The 16,935-nt window shown below is 41.3% G+C and overlaps 1 protein-coding gene across 2 annotated transcripts; it reads left to right on the top strand.

Annotated features, from left to right (window-relative positions):
* The first annotated feature begins 2,043 nt into the window (after positions 1-2,043).
* LOC147426821 (peroxisome biogenesis protein 2-like) lies at positions 2,044-9,816 on the top strand. 2 transcript variants are annotated; one of them, XM_086498878.1, is made up of 7 exons: positions 2,044-2,225; positions 6,661-6,774; positions 6,849-7,014; positions 7,106-7,227; positions 8,032-8,111; positions 8,196-8,313; positions 8,838-9,802. In XM_086498878.1, exons 1-7 carry the CDS (start codon positions 2,118-2,120, stop codon positions 9,102-9,104), a joined length of 975 nt encoding a protein of 324 aa, XP_086355004.1. In that variant the 5' UTR covers positions 2,044-2,117; the 3' UTR covers positions 9,105-9,802. The 2 variants fall into 2 exon arrangements, with proteins under 2 accessions (XP_086355004.1, XP_086355005.1); XM_086498879.1 differs by lacking the exon at positions 2,044-2,225 and adding an exon at positions 2,352-2,373 and having other exon boundaries at positions 8,838-9,816.
* The last annotated feature ends 7,119 nt before the right edge of the window (positions 9,817-16,935 follow it).

Genomic DNA, 16,935 nt, shown 5'->3' with positions numbered 1-16,935 from the left:
TTACTCCACACTGGCTAAGCCGAATTTCTTGAGTTCATAGTCCATGTTGTATCCCATGTGACAACATGTGCCAAAACTGCGTAATGCGCAATGCATATTGGATAGTATGGTCCAAAATACATTGCTCTTACATGACCTTGTCATGTCTCTTAAAGCACATTACATAATCTTGGGTTTTTGTGAACAGCCGTGCTGTCTGAAATGCTGGCTTCATCTATACACCTTGGTAGAGATAAGCCCTTATGAGTTTAAGACATTCAAAAACTCAACTTGATCTTCACACTTAAAGTGTGTAGTGCTAAAATAATACCCAAAAAATCGCTAATGGCAAGACTCTTGCTTGTCCATTAGAATCGATGGGTACTCAACTGAATAGAATTGTTCAATTTTGAAAGCAATCACAGATGGATTACAAACAAATGGCTCTTATCCGTTCCAAAATAGGTGGCTCTTAGCCCTTCTTGTTACCATATCGACTTAGAAAGATTTTAGGAAAATCATGCCTACTTTCACCTTTCCATAGAGAATTAGGAAGGGGGGGGGGGGGGGGGGGGGGGGGGAGAGAGAGAGAGAGAGAGAGAGAGAGAATGCTGGGTTGAGGAAAAAACCCTTAATTCGACTGTATTGTATACCCCCCCGCTTCTCCAACGGGGGGAGTAATGTCAGGACAAGGCCTTGAGACCTAACCCTATGCCCTTAAGTTAAGCCTTCTTTTAAAGTTTACTTCAACAAAAGTTTTCTCCAATGGTCCATGGCCCTCCTTGTGCATTAGTCAATTGCACATGATAACACTTTTGAATAAATAAATTCACATTGAAATACCTGCAAAGTGTAGAAGAGGGTAGGGCACATGCATTGACCAATATTCACAATTTGACACTTGTAAGGGCACAAAGAGAGAGAGAGAGAGAGAGAGAGAGAGAGAGAGAGAGAGAGAGAGAGAGAGAGAGAGAGAGAGAGTATTGTACGTGTAGTCTGGCCATTTTAAACTAAGAGATAGAGAGATAGAGACTCACCTTTTGATGCTGAGTAGGGGCAACTTATCTATGTGATTGTGAGTCCGGATGCATAGTGCAACAACTTGCTCCTTCTCTCCAGGCATTGATCATCCTCCTTTTGCTCACAATACAAGAATCTGAGCTCACTTGAACAATAGTAGAGAAACACATGCATTTATCTATGTGGTTGTGACTCCAGATGCATAGTGCAACAACTTGCTCCTTCTTTCCACGCCATGCTTATCGTCCTTTTTGCTCACAATAGAAGAATCTGAGCTCACTTTAGCAATAGTAGAGAAGCATGCGCTTTGTTTAAGAAAATAGAGAGAGAGAGAGAGAGAGAGAGAGAGAGAGAGAGAGAGAGAGAGAGAGAGAGAGAGAGAGAGACGTGGCGAACGATGAGCTCCTTGTTGTTTTTTGGCAGCTCAATGTTGTTTAGGATATAGAGAGATATATAACTTGACCCATCCTTTGAACGAGAGAGAGAGAGAGAGAGAGAGAGAGAGAGAGAGAGAGAGAGAGAGAGAGAGAGAGAGAGAGAGATGTGGCACATGGTTAGCTCTAAGGCATTTTTTGACTGTTGCGAGGAGAGGAGAGGAGAGAGGAGAGAAGAGAGATAGGGGGTGTACCTCAACACTATCTCACACGGGCATGGGCAAGAGGGGATCAATGGCCCACACTTTTTTCCGGGGGGTGTAGATAGGGGGTGTACCTCAACACTATCTCACACGGGCATTGGTAGGAGGGGATCAATGGCCCACACTTTTTTCGGGGAGAGCGGGCATCGTGGGCCATTGATCCCCTCGCGCCCAAGCTTCTGTGTGATAGTGAGGAGGGAGAGCTAAGAGGAGAGAGAGAGGGAGATAAGTAGAAATAAGTAGATTGCTACCAAACAATCACAAGGTAAAGACAGCTTTAAAGGTTTACTGGAAGATTATAACTAATAAATCATGACAAAAAACTCTACAGCAAATTTCTTTTTACAGGTACGATAAACTGCCTCACTGCAGCTATGGAAGAATGAAGTGAAGTTGCAGCAAATGTGTCGAACCCTTCCTGCCTACGCCACAATGCCCCGTTGTAAAAGAGACCTTTACCGTAGCAGAGTTGCCATGGTGAATGCTCTTCCTTTATTTGCTTCTCTATCTCGAGGAGGCAGCCAGGGAAAAGAGCAGCTTCAAGGGAGCCAGGGCATTCGGTGGGTCTGCTCCAACGTTGCAGTCTCAGGTAGTTTATTCGTCTTATGTCATACGTGGTGCCATTTGCTTTGAATGACTGCTGCGCCAACTTTGTACAAGGAGGCTTTGCTTTAATGGAGTGCTAGATAGACGCATGGATACGATTGATAATGAACTACACACATGATTATGAGACGGTAAGTGAGAACCAAAGCACAGTCAAATGGGCTATCATATGCATACACTGTTATTTGAAGAGATGGGAAGAGAACCCTTTGAGTACAGTGGATTCTTACTGTTAAAATACTTCCATGTTAGTTTAAGATACTGGCTGGGTAGACACATGAATACAAAGATGGAAAAACTCATTCAGGATGATGATGGTAAGTGAGAACAAAACGCTGTGGATTCACTATCATAGTATCTCTACAAAATTATGTGTCCGCAAAGTGCCGCGTCTCTAGTTACACTATGACGATCAATTATAGAGTGTGAGTAGGCTGCATGCTGATCTTCAGGTTTATGTATGTAATTTCACCAGCTCTCATCTGTAGCTCACCTTTGTAGGATGCTTTCCTATATACTCCTTAGGTGACGTAATGCTTTGAGGGACAGAATACCCATTGATGTGTACTCCTTGGTCCATAATTGATGTAGCTTGGTCTGTTTTCTTTCCAAGACACAGCAGTAGGCGGGTCGTTGGGATTTGTAAGTAAATAAACAAATTAATCTCTGGTCACTAGTGCATAGACTAAGTGGCCCACCCGAGCTTGTTAAGTCCACTTTGCTCTTCCAAGTATTAGCCATGTGTTTAGGTTCAAGAATGGCCAAGTGCTAGAGCCGCGTGTCAAGTCACGACCACAGTACATTGTGCTCTTGCAATGGAGGCACCTGAAATTTATTTCCATAAACTGAGAAAGAAGAATGACTTGAGTGTTGCAAGGACATATGCCTTGGAAATGCAAGCGTACTAAATGAACCTAGATGTCTGTTTCTTTGTGAGAAGAAGAAGAAGAGGGATTTTTACGCTGTAGGAACAATCCCAAGAGACCTCAAAGATCTATCCGATGAGTCTTGAACTCAAGACCTGATACTCCAGAGGTAAATGGGATAACCAATCTACCACATATGGGTGATAGAAAGGTTATTCCAGTGTCCTCTCTCTCTCTCTCTCTCTCTCTCTCTCTCTCTCTCTCTCTCTCGCGCGCGCGCACACAGTGGTACTTTAGAACTCCTAGCTTATCTTTTAATTAACTCACTTCAAGAAAGACCACACATGGACGTAGCCCATCTAGTTGGGACCTGTTGGGGTGGTATTTTTTCTGGCCACGATGAATATCACACACACACACACACACACACACACAGTTTTTTCCCGAGGCCGCTTAAATGCTTGGGATTCCACTGAAAACTACCGCCTTATATCTCCACCATGGGGCATAGCCCTTGTAGTTAACTTAAGTACTGCATCATGTTTTTTCCCGGGGCCGCTTAAATGCTTGGGATTCCATTGAAAACTACCGCCTTATATCTCCACCATGGGACATAGCCCTTGTAGTTAACTTAAGTACTGCATCGTGTTACTACCTCGGGCATGCCCGATCGTGAATACATTTGGGGGTGCCTCTTCATTACACCTCGCAGGCGGCCTCACCATCCCCGCTGTGGATCTCCCCACTCATGGCTATCTGCGCGCAAAAGGGCAACCGCCCTCCTTCCTTCCTCTATTTAAAAGGTGAGGGCGCATCTCTGCCTCTCACTTAGCTTTGTTTGTGCTCATTTTTTTTGCATAAGAAAAAGCGACTGCATGACTGTTTCTACACTGCATCAAAACATTGAGCTCTCAACTCAAATAACACAGGTAGGCATGGTTTTTTTCATACTTACTGTATGGCAATATTTGTTCTGCTATGTCAGAAGGCATGATATTTTAGGGGAGATCTTTGACATCGCAGTAAGTTACAAAAGGGTATATTTTCCATAAATGATTTAACCCAAATAGGGGGGTTCTGATCTGTATTGCGCTTTTTCTGTTGATGAGCCGTATGGGGTGTTTTCTTTGATACAGCGTACTGTCGATTGATGTGGGTTAAGAACTTGCTTCTTTATCATTGTGCAAACCTTTCTGTTTAGGTTGGACCACTTGTTTGGTTATGGTTTTTTACCCTGGTTATTGGCACAAACATACATGCGCACTAATTTGTTTGCAGACTGCTGGCTAACTGGTACTTCGTTATATCGGTTATGGCTCTATATCTGGTTAAAGCATGGTTGTTCACTAGATGGTATGAATGGAAAAGTGAGTTGAAGAGAGGGGCTGCTTTACGTTTACATTGGCTTTTGAAAAGGGTTTTTCTGTCGCTTTACTGAGCTTGGCTATTGCTCAGTTAGCAGTAACCGTGCCTGCTTTGGGGATTGATTGAGCATCAAAAAAGCTGTGGTTTTTACTTGATACAGTTGTTTTTTTTTCACGTTGTTAAAGTACCATTAGTAAGTTGCCTTGACTGGCCTGGAGTATTGGGTTGCCATGGGTACTTACATGGGTTTGAGGTGTTTAGTGTGCACTAATTATGATTGGGTGGTTACACATATGGATGGTGGTATCTCTCGTTTCTTATTGTACACTGTATTGGTTTTTAACAAATAAACACGGGCCTTTAAGGTGTTGTGCCCGGTTGCACACTATGGCAATTCTTTGTCTCTACATTGGTAAGATAAGGTTTTACATTATAGCTTTTTTCATTGACTTGGGTAGATGTTGCTCTTATTATGGCTTTAGATATTGACACTTTAAACATGGTATATCTTTCCCTTAAAAGACTTCTGGGTTAGAAGTAAAGCCTGGTTTTTAGCAGTGCTCCTTGTTTTTTGGATTACTTAGAGAAATACATGGTAAATGATGTAAGAAATGGAAGGATAAAGTACAGTCCATTCACAAAGATAGGTATCTAACCTTAAAACAAATTTTAATACTTATACTTTATTAAAACCGTAAATAAAAATCCTTTTTAAAATGGTAATTTCATAACTGATAAAAATAAAAAAAGGGTGGTGTTTTAGACATTTGGATTGGAAGGGGTGATGGCCTTCTAATCAAAATGATACATTTTTTTGAAACTTTGGTAAAAAGGAAGTATATATTTCAAGAAAAAAAACTATGGACTTAGCTTGTAAAGTTAAAAAAAGTTTGTAAAATGGACATGGATAACAATTGGTATGGTCCATTGATACCTAAAAACACATCCAAGGCTAATTGAATTGTTGTCTTGTTTGGATGGATGCAGGTAAGGACTCTATCTTATCTTGGAAATTTTTTTGACTTTGGCAAAGCTGTCCTACACTGAATTACACACTCACTTATTATTCGGGAAGTTCATCTACTATTTGTTTATTGGAATGGGACCTCATTCTTACAAACATTCTACAAAAATAATATTAAAACTGAGTTGTTTTTGTACGTATCTTTTCGTTTTTCCAAAGCAAACTGTCTTTTGAATGTAAAAGTTTAATTATGTCTTATTATTTATGATTAAAACAGTTACACACATATCCTATACACAAGGTTTTTTCTTTCTGAAAAACCGGGATGTTGGCTTTGGAAATTAATTCTGAAATCAAGCTCTAGGATGGACCCACAGTCGGTAAATCCCTTGATTGGTTGACTGGTGTTAGGTGGTTCTTTATAGACTTTTTTTCTGGTCTCCTGCTCACGGTTATTATAGTCTTTGACTTTGCCGGTTTAAGGATTGCAGGACCAAACTACAGTAACTGTTTTCGTTCATATCTAAACTGTTCCTTTTCAGGACCACATACCCTTTAGAAAGATAGCCTGCATGAGTACTAAACACAACCCTGAGAATCATGCAAAGATTCTCGAACAGATTAAGTTGTACCTTAAAGACTATAAACCAAAGAATACTTTGACAATTAGAACCAGACCTTTCCTTTCTAGGAAAGCCAAAGATTGTATTTCTTACTAAGGTGAGAAAAAATAACCTCACCCCCTTTTTTTTGGAATTATTGCAGACTCTTGCTCTCTCACAAGGATTGGAATTGCCCTCTGAGTCCCTTTCAGTAGCCCACTTCTCTTGTCCTCTGATGTATTAACAGCTTGGATGCATCTCAACTAATATATGACTCGGCTCTTACCTCTGACAAGAAATTGTCTATCTTACATATGTTGTCTTTTAACAATTTGGTTAAACTTTTGGCTACCTTGGACAAGGACTCTAAGGAAGGGGTTAATTTGATTGCCCTGTACATAACCCAACTTCCCATACTTTCTTCACAGTACCAAACAATATTCTCTTCGTCCTGTGCTGATCACACACACACATACCAGTGAGAGAGTCTTAAGATGATCTTGAATTTGCAACCTCAAAGTTATGGAGCACAAGCTTACAATTAGTGTAGCATGTTGGTGTTTTGTGTTATTGAAACTGTGGTATTTCATTTCATGTAACTAATGCGGCTTTTCTTAACAGATGGCTTCTCCATGGCTGAGGATTTCGAGGGCAAGTCAATTGGATGCTGCCCAATCAGACCAAAACGACATTTCTATGCTCAAGGAACAGTTAAAAAAAGTCTTCTCGATGATGGTTAGTCAAGCTCCAAGATAGTCTGGTTTAGAGAAGTGTTATTTGAGCCTGATCCTGAGTTAAAAAGTTTGCAGCCAAACCACTTCTTCTCAACATATGAACCGGAGTTGATGGCACTCCTTCATCTTTGTGTTTGGAGGTTTTCAATTTGGGCAGACAAGCCAACCCCTGGAAATGCATCGAAAAATCTTCGATACAAAAATGACGGGGCTTTTCAAGTACTTTTAAACACAGGAAAAGGTATCGTTTAGTCCAACTTGTTGAAAAAAAAGTTTAGTTAAAAAATGTGGCTTACCTTGGGGCAATTCTGTGCATTTATTGTGGCTTGCAGTGAAAACAGGATTAGAGGGGCCGGGCCTCTCAAAGATGCAAAAGGTTGGATTCCTTCTCTTCACGGTCGGTGTGCCATATTGCTGGGCTCGACTACAAAATGTTGAACATTCTGAATCTCAGGTACAAATTATTGTGCATGCTGGCTCTATTGACATGGGTACTGACATGTTCTTTTTTCTTGGAGCTTGCTATGCATGAAAGTTGATTTGAGCAATAGTTTTTGCACTTTGGCCGTGTTACCACTCAGACTTGAAAATATATCTACACCCACTATTGGACACTGGCAAAGTTAATGAGGATGTGGTATTATTTAATTATTACTTGCACGATGGAGCAGATGCTCATAGTATTGCAACCCAAGGAGCATAGTATTGGGTCAATGCGTTCTGTCTTGAGAGATATACAAGGGATCCTAATGTGGCTGAAATATTATCGAAGTATTCCTTGTCCAATAAGGAATCTTCGGGGGTTTAGGTAGTAATGAGCATGCCTCCCTCAACATCCATGAGCCATCCACTAAGCCTAAAGCCTTGATCCTTCATCTGGTAGGTGTCTGGATAACCATCTGACTTCCACTGTCGGAGTGCATGGGTGGACAGCCATCAGGAGTAGTGCGTTTTGGAGTAGAAGAATCCCCCGTCTTCGTCGTTGTGTATTCATGTCTGCTATTTTTATATCATAATTTTGCACAGAAACAAGTACAACTTAAACTATAGGTTACGGAAGTTTTGTCATCTTGAGCTTCTATGTTTGCCAGGAATGCAGTTAGATATTATGCAATATTTATTGTTGGTAGCATTTCTATTGCTTTTTTTGGTAAGGTACAATACAAACATGTCGGTTTTCGTGTTGTTGTGTAATGTCTATTTTAATGGAGTCAGGATTGTTAAGATGTATTCTAAGTATATTTGGATTTGTTTATAGGATATGCTAGTGAAACGCATTGAAAAGTTTTACAAGGTTGCAAACTTGGCGAACTTTATCTTATTTCTAAACACAGGATGGTAGGGACATCTACTCAATATGTCTACAGGAGTGCAGACGAGTTTTTTTTTTCTCTTTTTAAAAGACCAGTGCTATGCGATTAGGTATCGCACGATTATTGACCGAGTACTCAAGGCAAGGTTGGTATATCAGAAGCCGAATGTTATTCAAATCGCGACTTCGGAGCTTTTCAATCGGAAGCTAGTTTGGGATGAACTATCAGTAAGTGTGGATTGAATCTAAATGTTTGAGTTGTTTGGTTGTAATTTAGGCACTTGATTGCTCAGATAGTGTGCTGATATGAAGGTTTTAGCTACTTAAAATGGCTAGCTCATTGCATGTCTGATTTTTGTTTGTTTCTCATATAGTTCCATCATTGGGGTTGCATGATTGTTGATGTTTTTCCTTCAGTATATCTTTAATTATGTGCATTTATGTTCGACAATTATGACCAAAACATTATACTTCACATTGTGGGCAATGCTGCTTTTATGAAATTTTGGCTGCCCCTGATTTTTTCAAAGTTTTAAGACTTCGTTCTTTTCAAGTTTTCTGGTAAATTTGTTCTTTGCCGGCATGAAAGTTTTATATAAAGCGTCGTAGTCCAACTAGCATTTACATGTGTGAGTCATATGCAAAAATGCCACTAAATTGTTTTTGTAATCCATGTTGAAATTGCAATGAAGCTTAACCCCAACTAGAATTTCTCTTCATTTTTGCATTGACATTTTTGGCAATTATGACAGGAGCTTTTGCTAATATTCTTACCAATGCTTAAGAGAGCGTGCATGTGGATGCGGTCAAAGTGGGGTTCTGCAACAAGAGCCACTACTGAAGAAGGTTCTTGTGTTGTGTGTACAGCTAAGCCTATTACGATACCCTACATTGCGAGGCCTTGTGGGCATCTCTACTGCTACTATTGTTTGAGTAGCAGATGTTCGGCATATCGATCATTTCAATGTGCATATTGCAACCAAGAGGTGACCAGCATGGAGAGGTTCGTCGGACCGTGAACAAGAACGAACTCATACAAAAAAGTAGCGAGCAGTTCTATCTATACTTCTCTTATTCCATTGAAATGCTGAAAGATCCAACATGACAGCGGCATTCAAGGATGATTTTGCATCTATCGACTTCTGCAAAGTGCAATTGAGTTGGGGAGGAAATCAACACAAAAAACAGTAGCTTAGTGTTAAAGCATTTGTGTGGGGGTGTGAAGACCCTGGGATTGACACCCCCTCCCCCACACACACACACCCCCGCCCAAAAAAAGAAAAAGAGAATAAAGGGAAGTAGTGCTAATGATACTCATGTGGTGTACTAACACCATTGATTTGTTTACACTGTGATACCATTATTCCTGCATGCCTAGTCTAAACACATTATTGCAACGAATTGTTGCCTTATTACCTCATAAAAATTGCGCTTCTTTTCAATGCTTTTTAACCATGCCATGATGTGAAAAAAAGCACATCACTTCCAATAATTGAAAAACCAGAAAATTTGAAAAACCTCAATGTAGAAGTTTCTAGAGGTAAATTGAAGGTCCTTACATACGATTTGCACAAGTGTAAAGCATTGTTGAGGTAGGTGACATCTAGTTCTTCTCTTCTATTTGAATGCTCAAGAAAGCTACAAATCGCTTCAACATTAGAGGATAGAGAAAATGGTTTCAAGGCCAATTGTCCATTTTTGCCCTAAGCATTCGCAGGCATCATTGTCAAGCTCATCTTGTAGACTAAACCCTTTCGGCAGAAAGAGAGGGTGTATTGTTGAGGGAGTTTAACCTGGCTATAATGAAGTACCCTCCAAATTTTTAAAGGTATGGTTTATTTTTCTCTCTCTTAAAGCCATATTGTCCGTCTCCAATAGGAGTTAAAGACATTGTCTACCTCCATACGACTTGTTATTTAGGTTTCCACCTCCCAATCCAAAATTTAGAGGTAGATATCGAAATTTAAAGATGGGATGATTTTAGTTCTAGTTTTTTATTATAAAAATCAGAGCATTGCTGTTGAATCTAGTGGCCTTCACCTAATTTCTACATCCTTAGTTAGGACATGGGTTTGTACCATTGCATTCTCACCTTCAAGGTGGTAATACATGTCCACCATTGTTACCAACCTAGGCGGTCTATTCGGTGTCATGTCATCCCTTGTAACTCAAATTGTTAAGAGTGCCTTTCAAAAATTGTGACAACCAGAGTTCCTTCAACACCATTACATGCATAAGATAATTATGTGGGTGTTGAAGACAAGTAATTGAATGGCCTTGAGTTAGGTATGTGAACTTGACCCAAGCAACCAAAAATCAGTTGAAGACAACTAGCCAAAGATACATCAAGAATCTAGCCATGAAATGAAAGCCAAGTATGGAGGCAAGCACTAAAAGGGATTACAAAAACAAACCTCTTCACTTTGTGGGTTGGTGATATCATAGCTAAAAAACTAGTTGTTAGTTTGTAGCAGACCATGTGGGTGAAAGCATGTATAGGTGGTACCACTTTCTCCACCTTTTTGTGGTACCACAATAGCTAAGATGAAGGAACTTTAGTGTTTTTCAAATTTGTAAATGGGAGAGAAATTTCCCCCTATTAGACGAAGTTGGGGTCCTCCCATTAATCCTCTTGTTGCATCCCCCATTAATCCACTTGTCACGTCGCTTCTTCTAACCTCAAGACCTACGCATGTGTCATACCTTCTCTGCCACTGCCTTCCTGCTTCCCTCTTGCCAAGCGCTTTCACGCTCATTCATCCCTCTGCTCTTGCACCGATTTTCGTGCACAACGATGAGTGCTATCACCCCTAAGAGGAACAACCCCTCTAGGAGGAGCAGGAGACCCTCCGAGGACGCCGAATCTGTCGTGCAGACCCTTCACCGCCTCTTGAGCAAGGTGAAGACTCCCTGATGAAAATGGCTCCCCCGACTGCAAAGTTCGGCACTCAAAAAGGTATTGTGCTCTTCTTCCATGTTTGCTACATGCACATATGCTTATTACACGTCTCTTACATTGGCTTTTGTTTACACATTGTTTCCATGTTGGTGCATGCATGCCCCCTCGAGAATTAACGTTTGCTTGTTGTCTTTCTTATTGCCAGCATTGTTTGAGTACCCCAAGCTCTCCCAATTTTGCTACTCAGCTGTTGAGCTGCATGTTGAGTATGGCTAGACCTAGAGGATTTGCCACCTGATCAATGATTGATTGGCTTCAAATTTCTCGACAAGAAGAACTCCAAGGTCTTCCTGCGTATGGTGCATGATCATCTCTACGACGCTTGTCGTCTTTTGTATCAAAAGGTGTACCAGATTGCCCCCTCTAATGAGGAACTAAGGACAAATTTTGTTAGGGGGTTTTGCTTATGAGAATTGTGCAGCAACTCAAGCTAAACTCGGAACTCACAAGATTGCATGGGCTATGGTGGGTGGTATAGTACTGGAGACTCCTATGGCGCAACAATGTCCAATCACCCTGCAAAAGTGGGCGAGGTTGTATCCCAACCCCTATACATAGTTTGGGTGCATAAAATTGCCGAAGATCTTGATGGACATGTTCATGCTACCGAGGAGAAGGTTGCTTTTGCTAAATTGATCTTAGCAAAGAAAAGAGATTTGTGGCTATGAAATGAAGGGATCTACTCGGTTTATGCTCCATGTATAGCACAAATGGAGAGACTCGGAGTAGACATGCAGATATTACAAGCATCTTCCCTAGAAAATGAAGCTGTCATTGTCAAGATGGAAGCTGAGATAGGAGTGTTGGACATGGTCTTGTCAAGGGTTGTTGCCTTGACTGATGCTGCAAAGATGAAGGAGGAGGTGTCCACCCTACATGTATTTTCAACCACTCAAGAGTATTGCTATGCTGAGAGTAGTGGTCTAAGCACTTGCAAGTGTTAAGACTAGTGCTTAAGTGTTAAGACTACTTGCAAGTCCTACATGTATTTTCAAACACTCAAGAGTATTGCTATGATGACAGTAGTGGTCTAAGCACTTGCAAGTGCTAAGACTACCTGCAAGTGGTTAGACCACTTGCAAGTGTATGAAGCTCATGCATGCTCTTAAACTGCTTACAAATGCCTAGACCACTTGCAAGTGCTCATACCGCTAACAAGAGCTTAGACCACTCACATGCATGTTCTTAGCCACTTGCAAGGGCTCAACCCACCTAAAAGTGCTAAGACCACTTACAAGTGCGTAGACCCTTGACATGAGCTTAAACAACTTACACACATGTTCTTAGACCACTTGCGAGTGCTCAGACCACTTGCAGGTGCTAAGACCACTTGCAAGGGCTTAGAATTGTAGGTGCTAAGATCACTTACAAGTTCTCAGAGGTGCTAAGACCACTTGCAAGGGCTAAGACTTGCAGGTGCTCATATCACTTACAAGTGCTCATAGCACTTGCAAGGGCTCAGACTTGCACGTGCTAAGACCACTTGCAAGGGCTCATACTTGCAGGTGCTAAGACCACTTAAAAGTGCTCAGACCACTTGAAGGTGCTCAATGAAGGGTTTGGAAGCTATGGTGGGTGCCGGCGATGAGCATCCATGGCAAGTGTTGAGAGCATGCAGAGGAGAGAGAGAGAGAGAGAGAGAGAGAGAGAGAGAGAGAGAGAGAGAGAGAGAGAGAGAGAGAGAGAGAGAGAGAGAGAGAGCAAAGATCGACACCAAAAGTAACAAAAAATATAACGCTCTATTAATTTTTGAAAGCCTTTCTCTCTCTCTCTCTCTCTCACACACACACACACACACACACACACACACACACACACACACACACACACACACACACACACACACACACACACACACACACACACACACACACACACACACACACACACACATATTAAAAAATAGACATGAAAACTTCTAGAGTGTATTTGCATGCCTACATGCCATAAAGTATGTTCCCATGGGTACAATGGGCTTGAGAACCCAATATTCAGACCACTTGCAAGTGCTACCACCAATTACAAGTGCTAAGACCACTTTGAGAGTGCTAAGAGAATTTGAAAGTGCTTGAAATTACTGACGGTTTTTTTCCATTATGTGTAGGCTTTGGTTGAGGAGATGGATCGTGTGATATGTGAGCCGAGGAGACATGCCTCCTTCATGAAGGAGGCATGCACCTTCTTGAAGAGAGAGAGCAGGGCCCTTCTAGTGCCTACCCCACCTGCCAAGTCTATCTTAGGTGTTGGCACTGTCCTGATTGGTGGATCTTGTGTTTCCTGTGGCCACCTGCTGTCAAGCAAACATGTGATCGACTACCATGTATACACAAGTATCACCCTTTTCACTTTTCCATTGTCTATGCAACCGAGTCCAAGTGCATTGTCTTGGACTAGATACCCGCTATACCAAGATGTTGGGTTATATGTGTTTGGAAATGCATATGAGGAGTCCATAGGTAAGGGATGCCTCCCTCATAAAACAAGAATCATGCTACTTTTGATATGTATAGTAATTGTCTGTTATGTCTGAGGTGAGCCAGAGCGAGGGGGATTCTACCTCATTCACGAATGATGTGGATGAGCCCTGTAACATTCAATGGCCTAATAACTTATGTGTAGCGGAAATTAGCATGAACATAGTGGGAATTTCATTAGAATAGATTCCTAATGAGAATTACAAGAGTGCTTGGGTGGAGAGAGCAACAAAAAGCATAAAACCTAGTTAGATAGCATCGACAATACTTTCAAAAGAGAGAGAAATTAAGCTATTGACAACAGTTGAGGACCGGATTTGCATGGAGCCGGTCCTCCCTCCAAAAGGCTTTGTATTATGGTTTCTCCCATCAAGAGAGACATTGTACAATACAATTCTTTGTGTTCCTTCAAGACTAGCTAGTGCAATGAAGATGGAAGCTTCATACACCAAGCAAAACACTTAATCAAACACAACTTGAATTATCCCCGTTCTCAGACCCAAGACCTCACACACCTTCGAAGATGGTGAGAGCTAGCAGGGTATGAGAGTAGATTGAGAGGAAGAAGGAGTATCTTACGAGAAAGATGTACATCTCCTCACATAATCACTCATATTAGCATAGCTTTAGCTTAGTAATTAGCTTGGTAGAGGAGATGAGCATGCATTGAAGCTTGGCTCTTGGTTGGATTTGCATCCACATGCCAAGAGAGTGTTGATGTAGGCTTCTATCTCACAAGCTTGGAGTAGGTGATGAGCTCTCCATTAAAGCTTGGGAGGAGATAGAGTATTCTTCCTTCACACATGGTCAAGTGTGAGTGTGTGTGTGTAATTTCCAAGCAAAAATCAACCCCCTCTCTCTCTTGGGCGAGCCCTAGCTGCTAATTTGGTCTGGCTTTTGCCTCATTGGACCTCCCCAAGTCAAGCCAATAGGTATTAAGCAGCATAAGTGATAGCCTTCTGACATGTGTCCCCCTTTCCCCTTTTGTGAGAGCTTTAGGTAATTAAATAATTAAACTAAAATCTCATTGGACCCCTTTGTCTCCTGGCCAATAGAAATCAAGCAAGCCATGGGGCTTCTGAATGCTCATTGGACCCTTTGGGAGACTGCCCAATAGTCTTCTAGGAGACTTAATTCTCATTGGTTTCTTTTATTAAATGTTTTTAAATTAATTAAACTACATTTACTCTAGCTTAATTCTCATTGGTCCACTTCAAGGGTCTTCCAATAGGAATTGGGCACACCTTGTGGGCATCTGGCCTAGGGAGTTGACATGTGTCCCTCATTCCCTTTGTGTAAAGGGAGCCTGTGTGTGTGTGTGTGTGTGTGTGTGTGTGGCTTTCTCTCTCATCCCATACCTTTGGGGCTCGCCCCCTCCCATGTAGGGATGTGCAAAGACTTTTAGGGCACACACAAAGCATCCAATTTTCCCTAGGGTTGACCCTTGGACACAACCTTTGAATTTTGGAACCTTAGCATTTTGGAAGTCTTAATGGGCTGAACCTTAGGGTCTTTTTAGCCCATTGTTGCACATGGCTCTTTTGCAGATGGCCCCCCCTTTGGATCCCTACTGTGGCCGGTCTGCTAGCTTAACCAATATTCTAGCTTTTTCTCCCTTGGCACTTCCCCACATTAAATGACCAGTTTAATATGAGAAAATCATTTAGGAGAATTAGATATTGATTATTATGACAAGCCCTTCGACCTAGATGCCCTAATGAGGAAATACAAAAACTTTGAGGGTTGTAGTTGGTTTGTGGATGTTGGAAAAATGATGAGCTTGGATATGTAGACATCCTGAAGGAAACACCAAGTTTTGCGAGCACACAATATAATATTGGTCACTGTCTACATGTTGTCCTCAGACATCTGATTCTCCATGGTCAATGTGATCACCACCAAATACCTGTGCGCCTAACTTGATTTCCTGCCGCCAATAGAGATATTGATGTCAATAAGCGATTGACTCAGGTTACTGCTCCAACTAGAGAGCCAAGCCTTTTCGATAAGGGTGTGCAGTCTGAAGAGGAGATGTTGGACCCAGACATGGAAGAGAATCTCCATTTTGTTGCAAGAGAGCTGTAGAAGAAGAACAGGAAAAAACAGATGGAGGATGGGCTTCCTTGGGACCCCAAGAAAAGTACTAACGCACTTCTCCCCAAAACCCGAGCGTGTGAGAAGCTTTAGCTTCTTGTAGCTTTTTGCGTCATATTATTTTGTGGCACTATAATATATAAGTCCTTTGTCTCAATGTCTCTGGCGTGTATTAAGTTCATTTGTTTTGACCAACTTAACTATTGTGTAGTTGAAATTCAAGTTGTTGGCTCGAAGACCCTTCAATCCACTAATGAGATAGAGCACATTGAGTGCTTCCCTCCACGCTATCTGTTTCAATGCTTCAATGAATCTAGAGACTTGGCAGTCATTGTTGACTTCAACTATGCTTTTGCATGTGTGCACGATAAATGCAAGTCAAGGATTCATCTAGATGTCTTAATGTTATACTTTTTTGTAGTCTCTGAGTATGCAAACATCACCTATTATCTACGGCAGGATGCAGAGTTGTTCTTGCTAACTTTGAGTTGGGTTGCATAGGTGTTTGTGTGGAACTCACATGTAGGACAAAAATTAGAATCTACCATGGATAAGTGCCTAGCTCAAGCCAAAAAATGTTTGAATGGATGGCTCTCACAAAATGCTTGCCATATTAGTAGTGGTTCTTTGATAATCCTCCTAGACCAATGTTCTTTAAAAAGCTGAATACCTTCTGGCATCTCTTCCCAAAGTTCAATAAGTCAAATACACTTGTGCTAGATGACTCCTCGTATAAAATATACTTTAATGATCTTGCATACTGTGTAATTCTTCGTGAATTGGAAAGACAAAATGAGGAGCAATGGAAAAATTTCCTAAAAGAGGATGTGGCCGAGTTTGTGATGTAGTGGGCAAAAAGTGATGACAGTGTAGAAAGTGTCAGGGAGTTCCCTTTTGATGCCATAGATGAGTATTTGTAACGGAATTTCACTATTTTTGGAGACAATGTTGGAAAAAGGAGAAATATTCAAGCTCCCATCTTGCCGAAGATAACTATAGAGGACCGCATGTAGCCGCTACACTCCTTGTGTAGCTAACTGCCATGACACCAAGCCCCCATTCACTATGTAGCTTGTCATAATAACTAATATCTAATTATCCTAAATGATTTTCTCATGTTAAACTGATCATTTAACATGGGGAAGTACCAGGGGAGAAAAAGCTAGAATATTGGTTAAGTTGGCAGACTGGCCACAAGAGGGATCCAAAGGGGGGGCCATCTGCAAAAGAGCAATGTGCAACAATGGGCTTCAAAGACCCTAAGATTCAGTCCATTAAGACTTCCAAAATTCTAAGGTTCCAAAATTCAAAGGTTGTGTCCAA

The sequence above is a fragment of the Adiantum capillus-veneris genome, chromosome 24, assembly GCF_014529385.1.
Source record: "Adiantum capillus-veneris isolate H3 chromosome 24, ASM1452938v2, whole genome shotgun sequence".
NCBI lineage: Eukaryota > Viridiplantae > Streptophyta > Polypodiopsida > Polypodiales > Pteridaceae > Adiantum > Adiantum capillus-veneris.
This window is presented reverse-complemented; position numbering and strand designations above follow the sequence as displayed.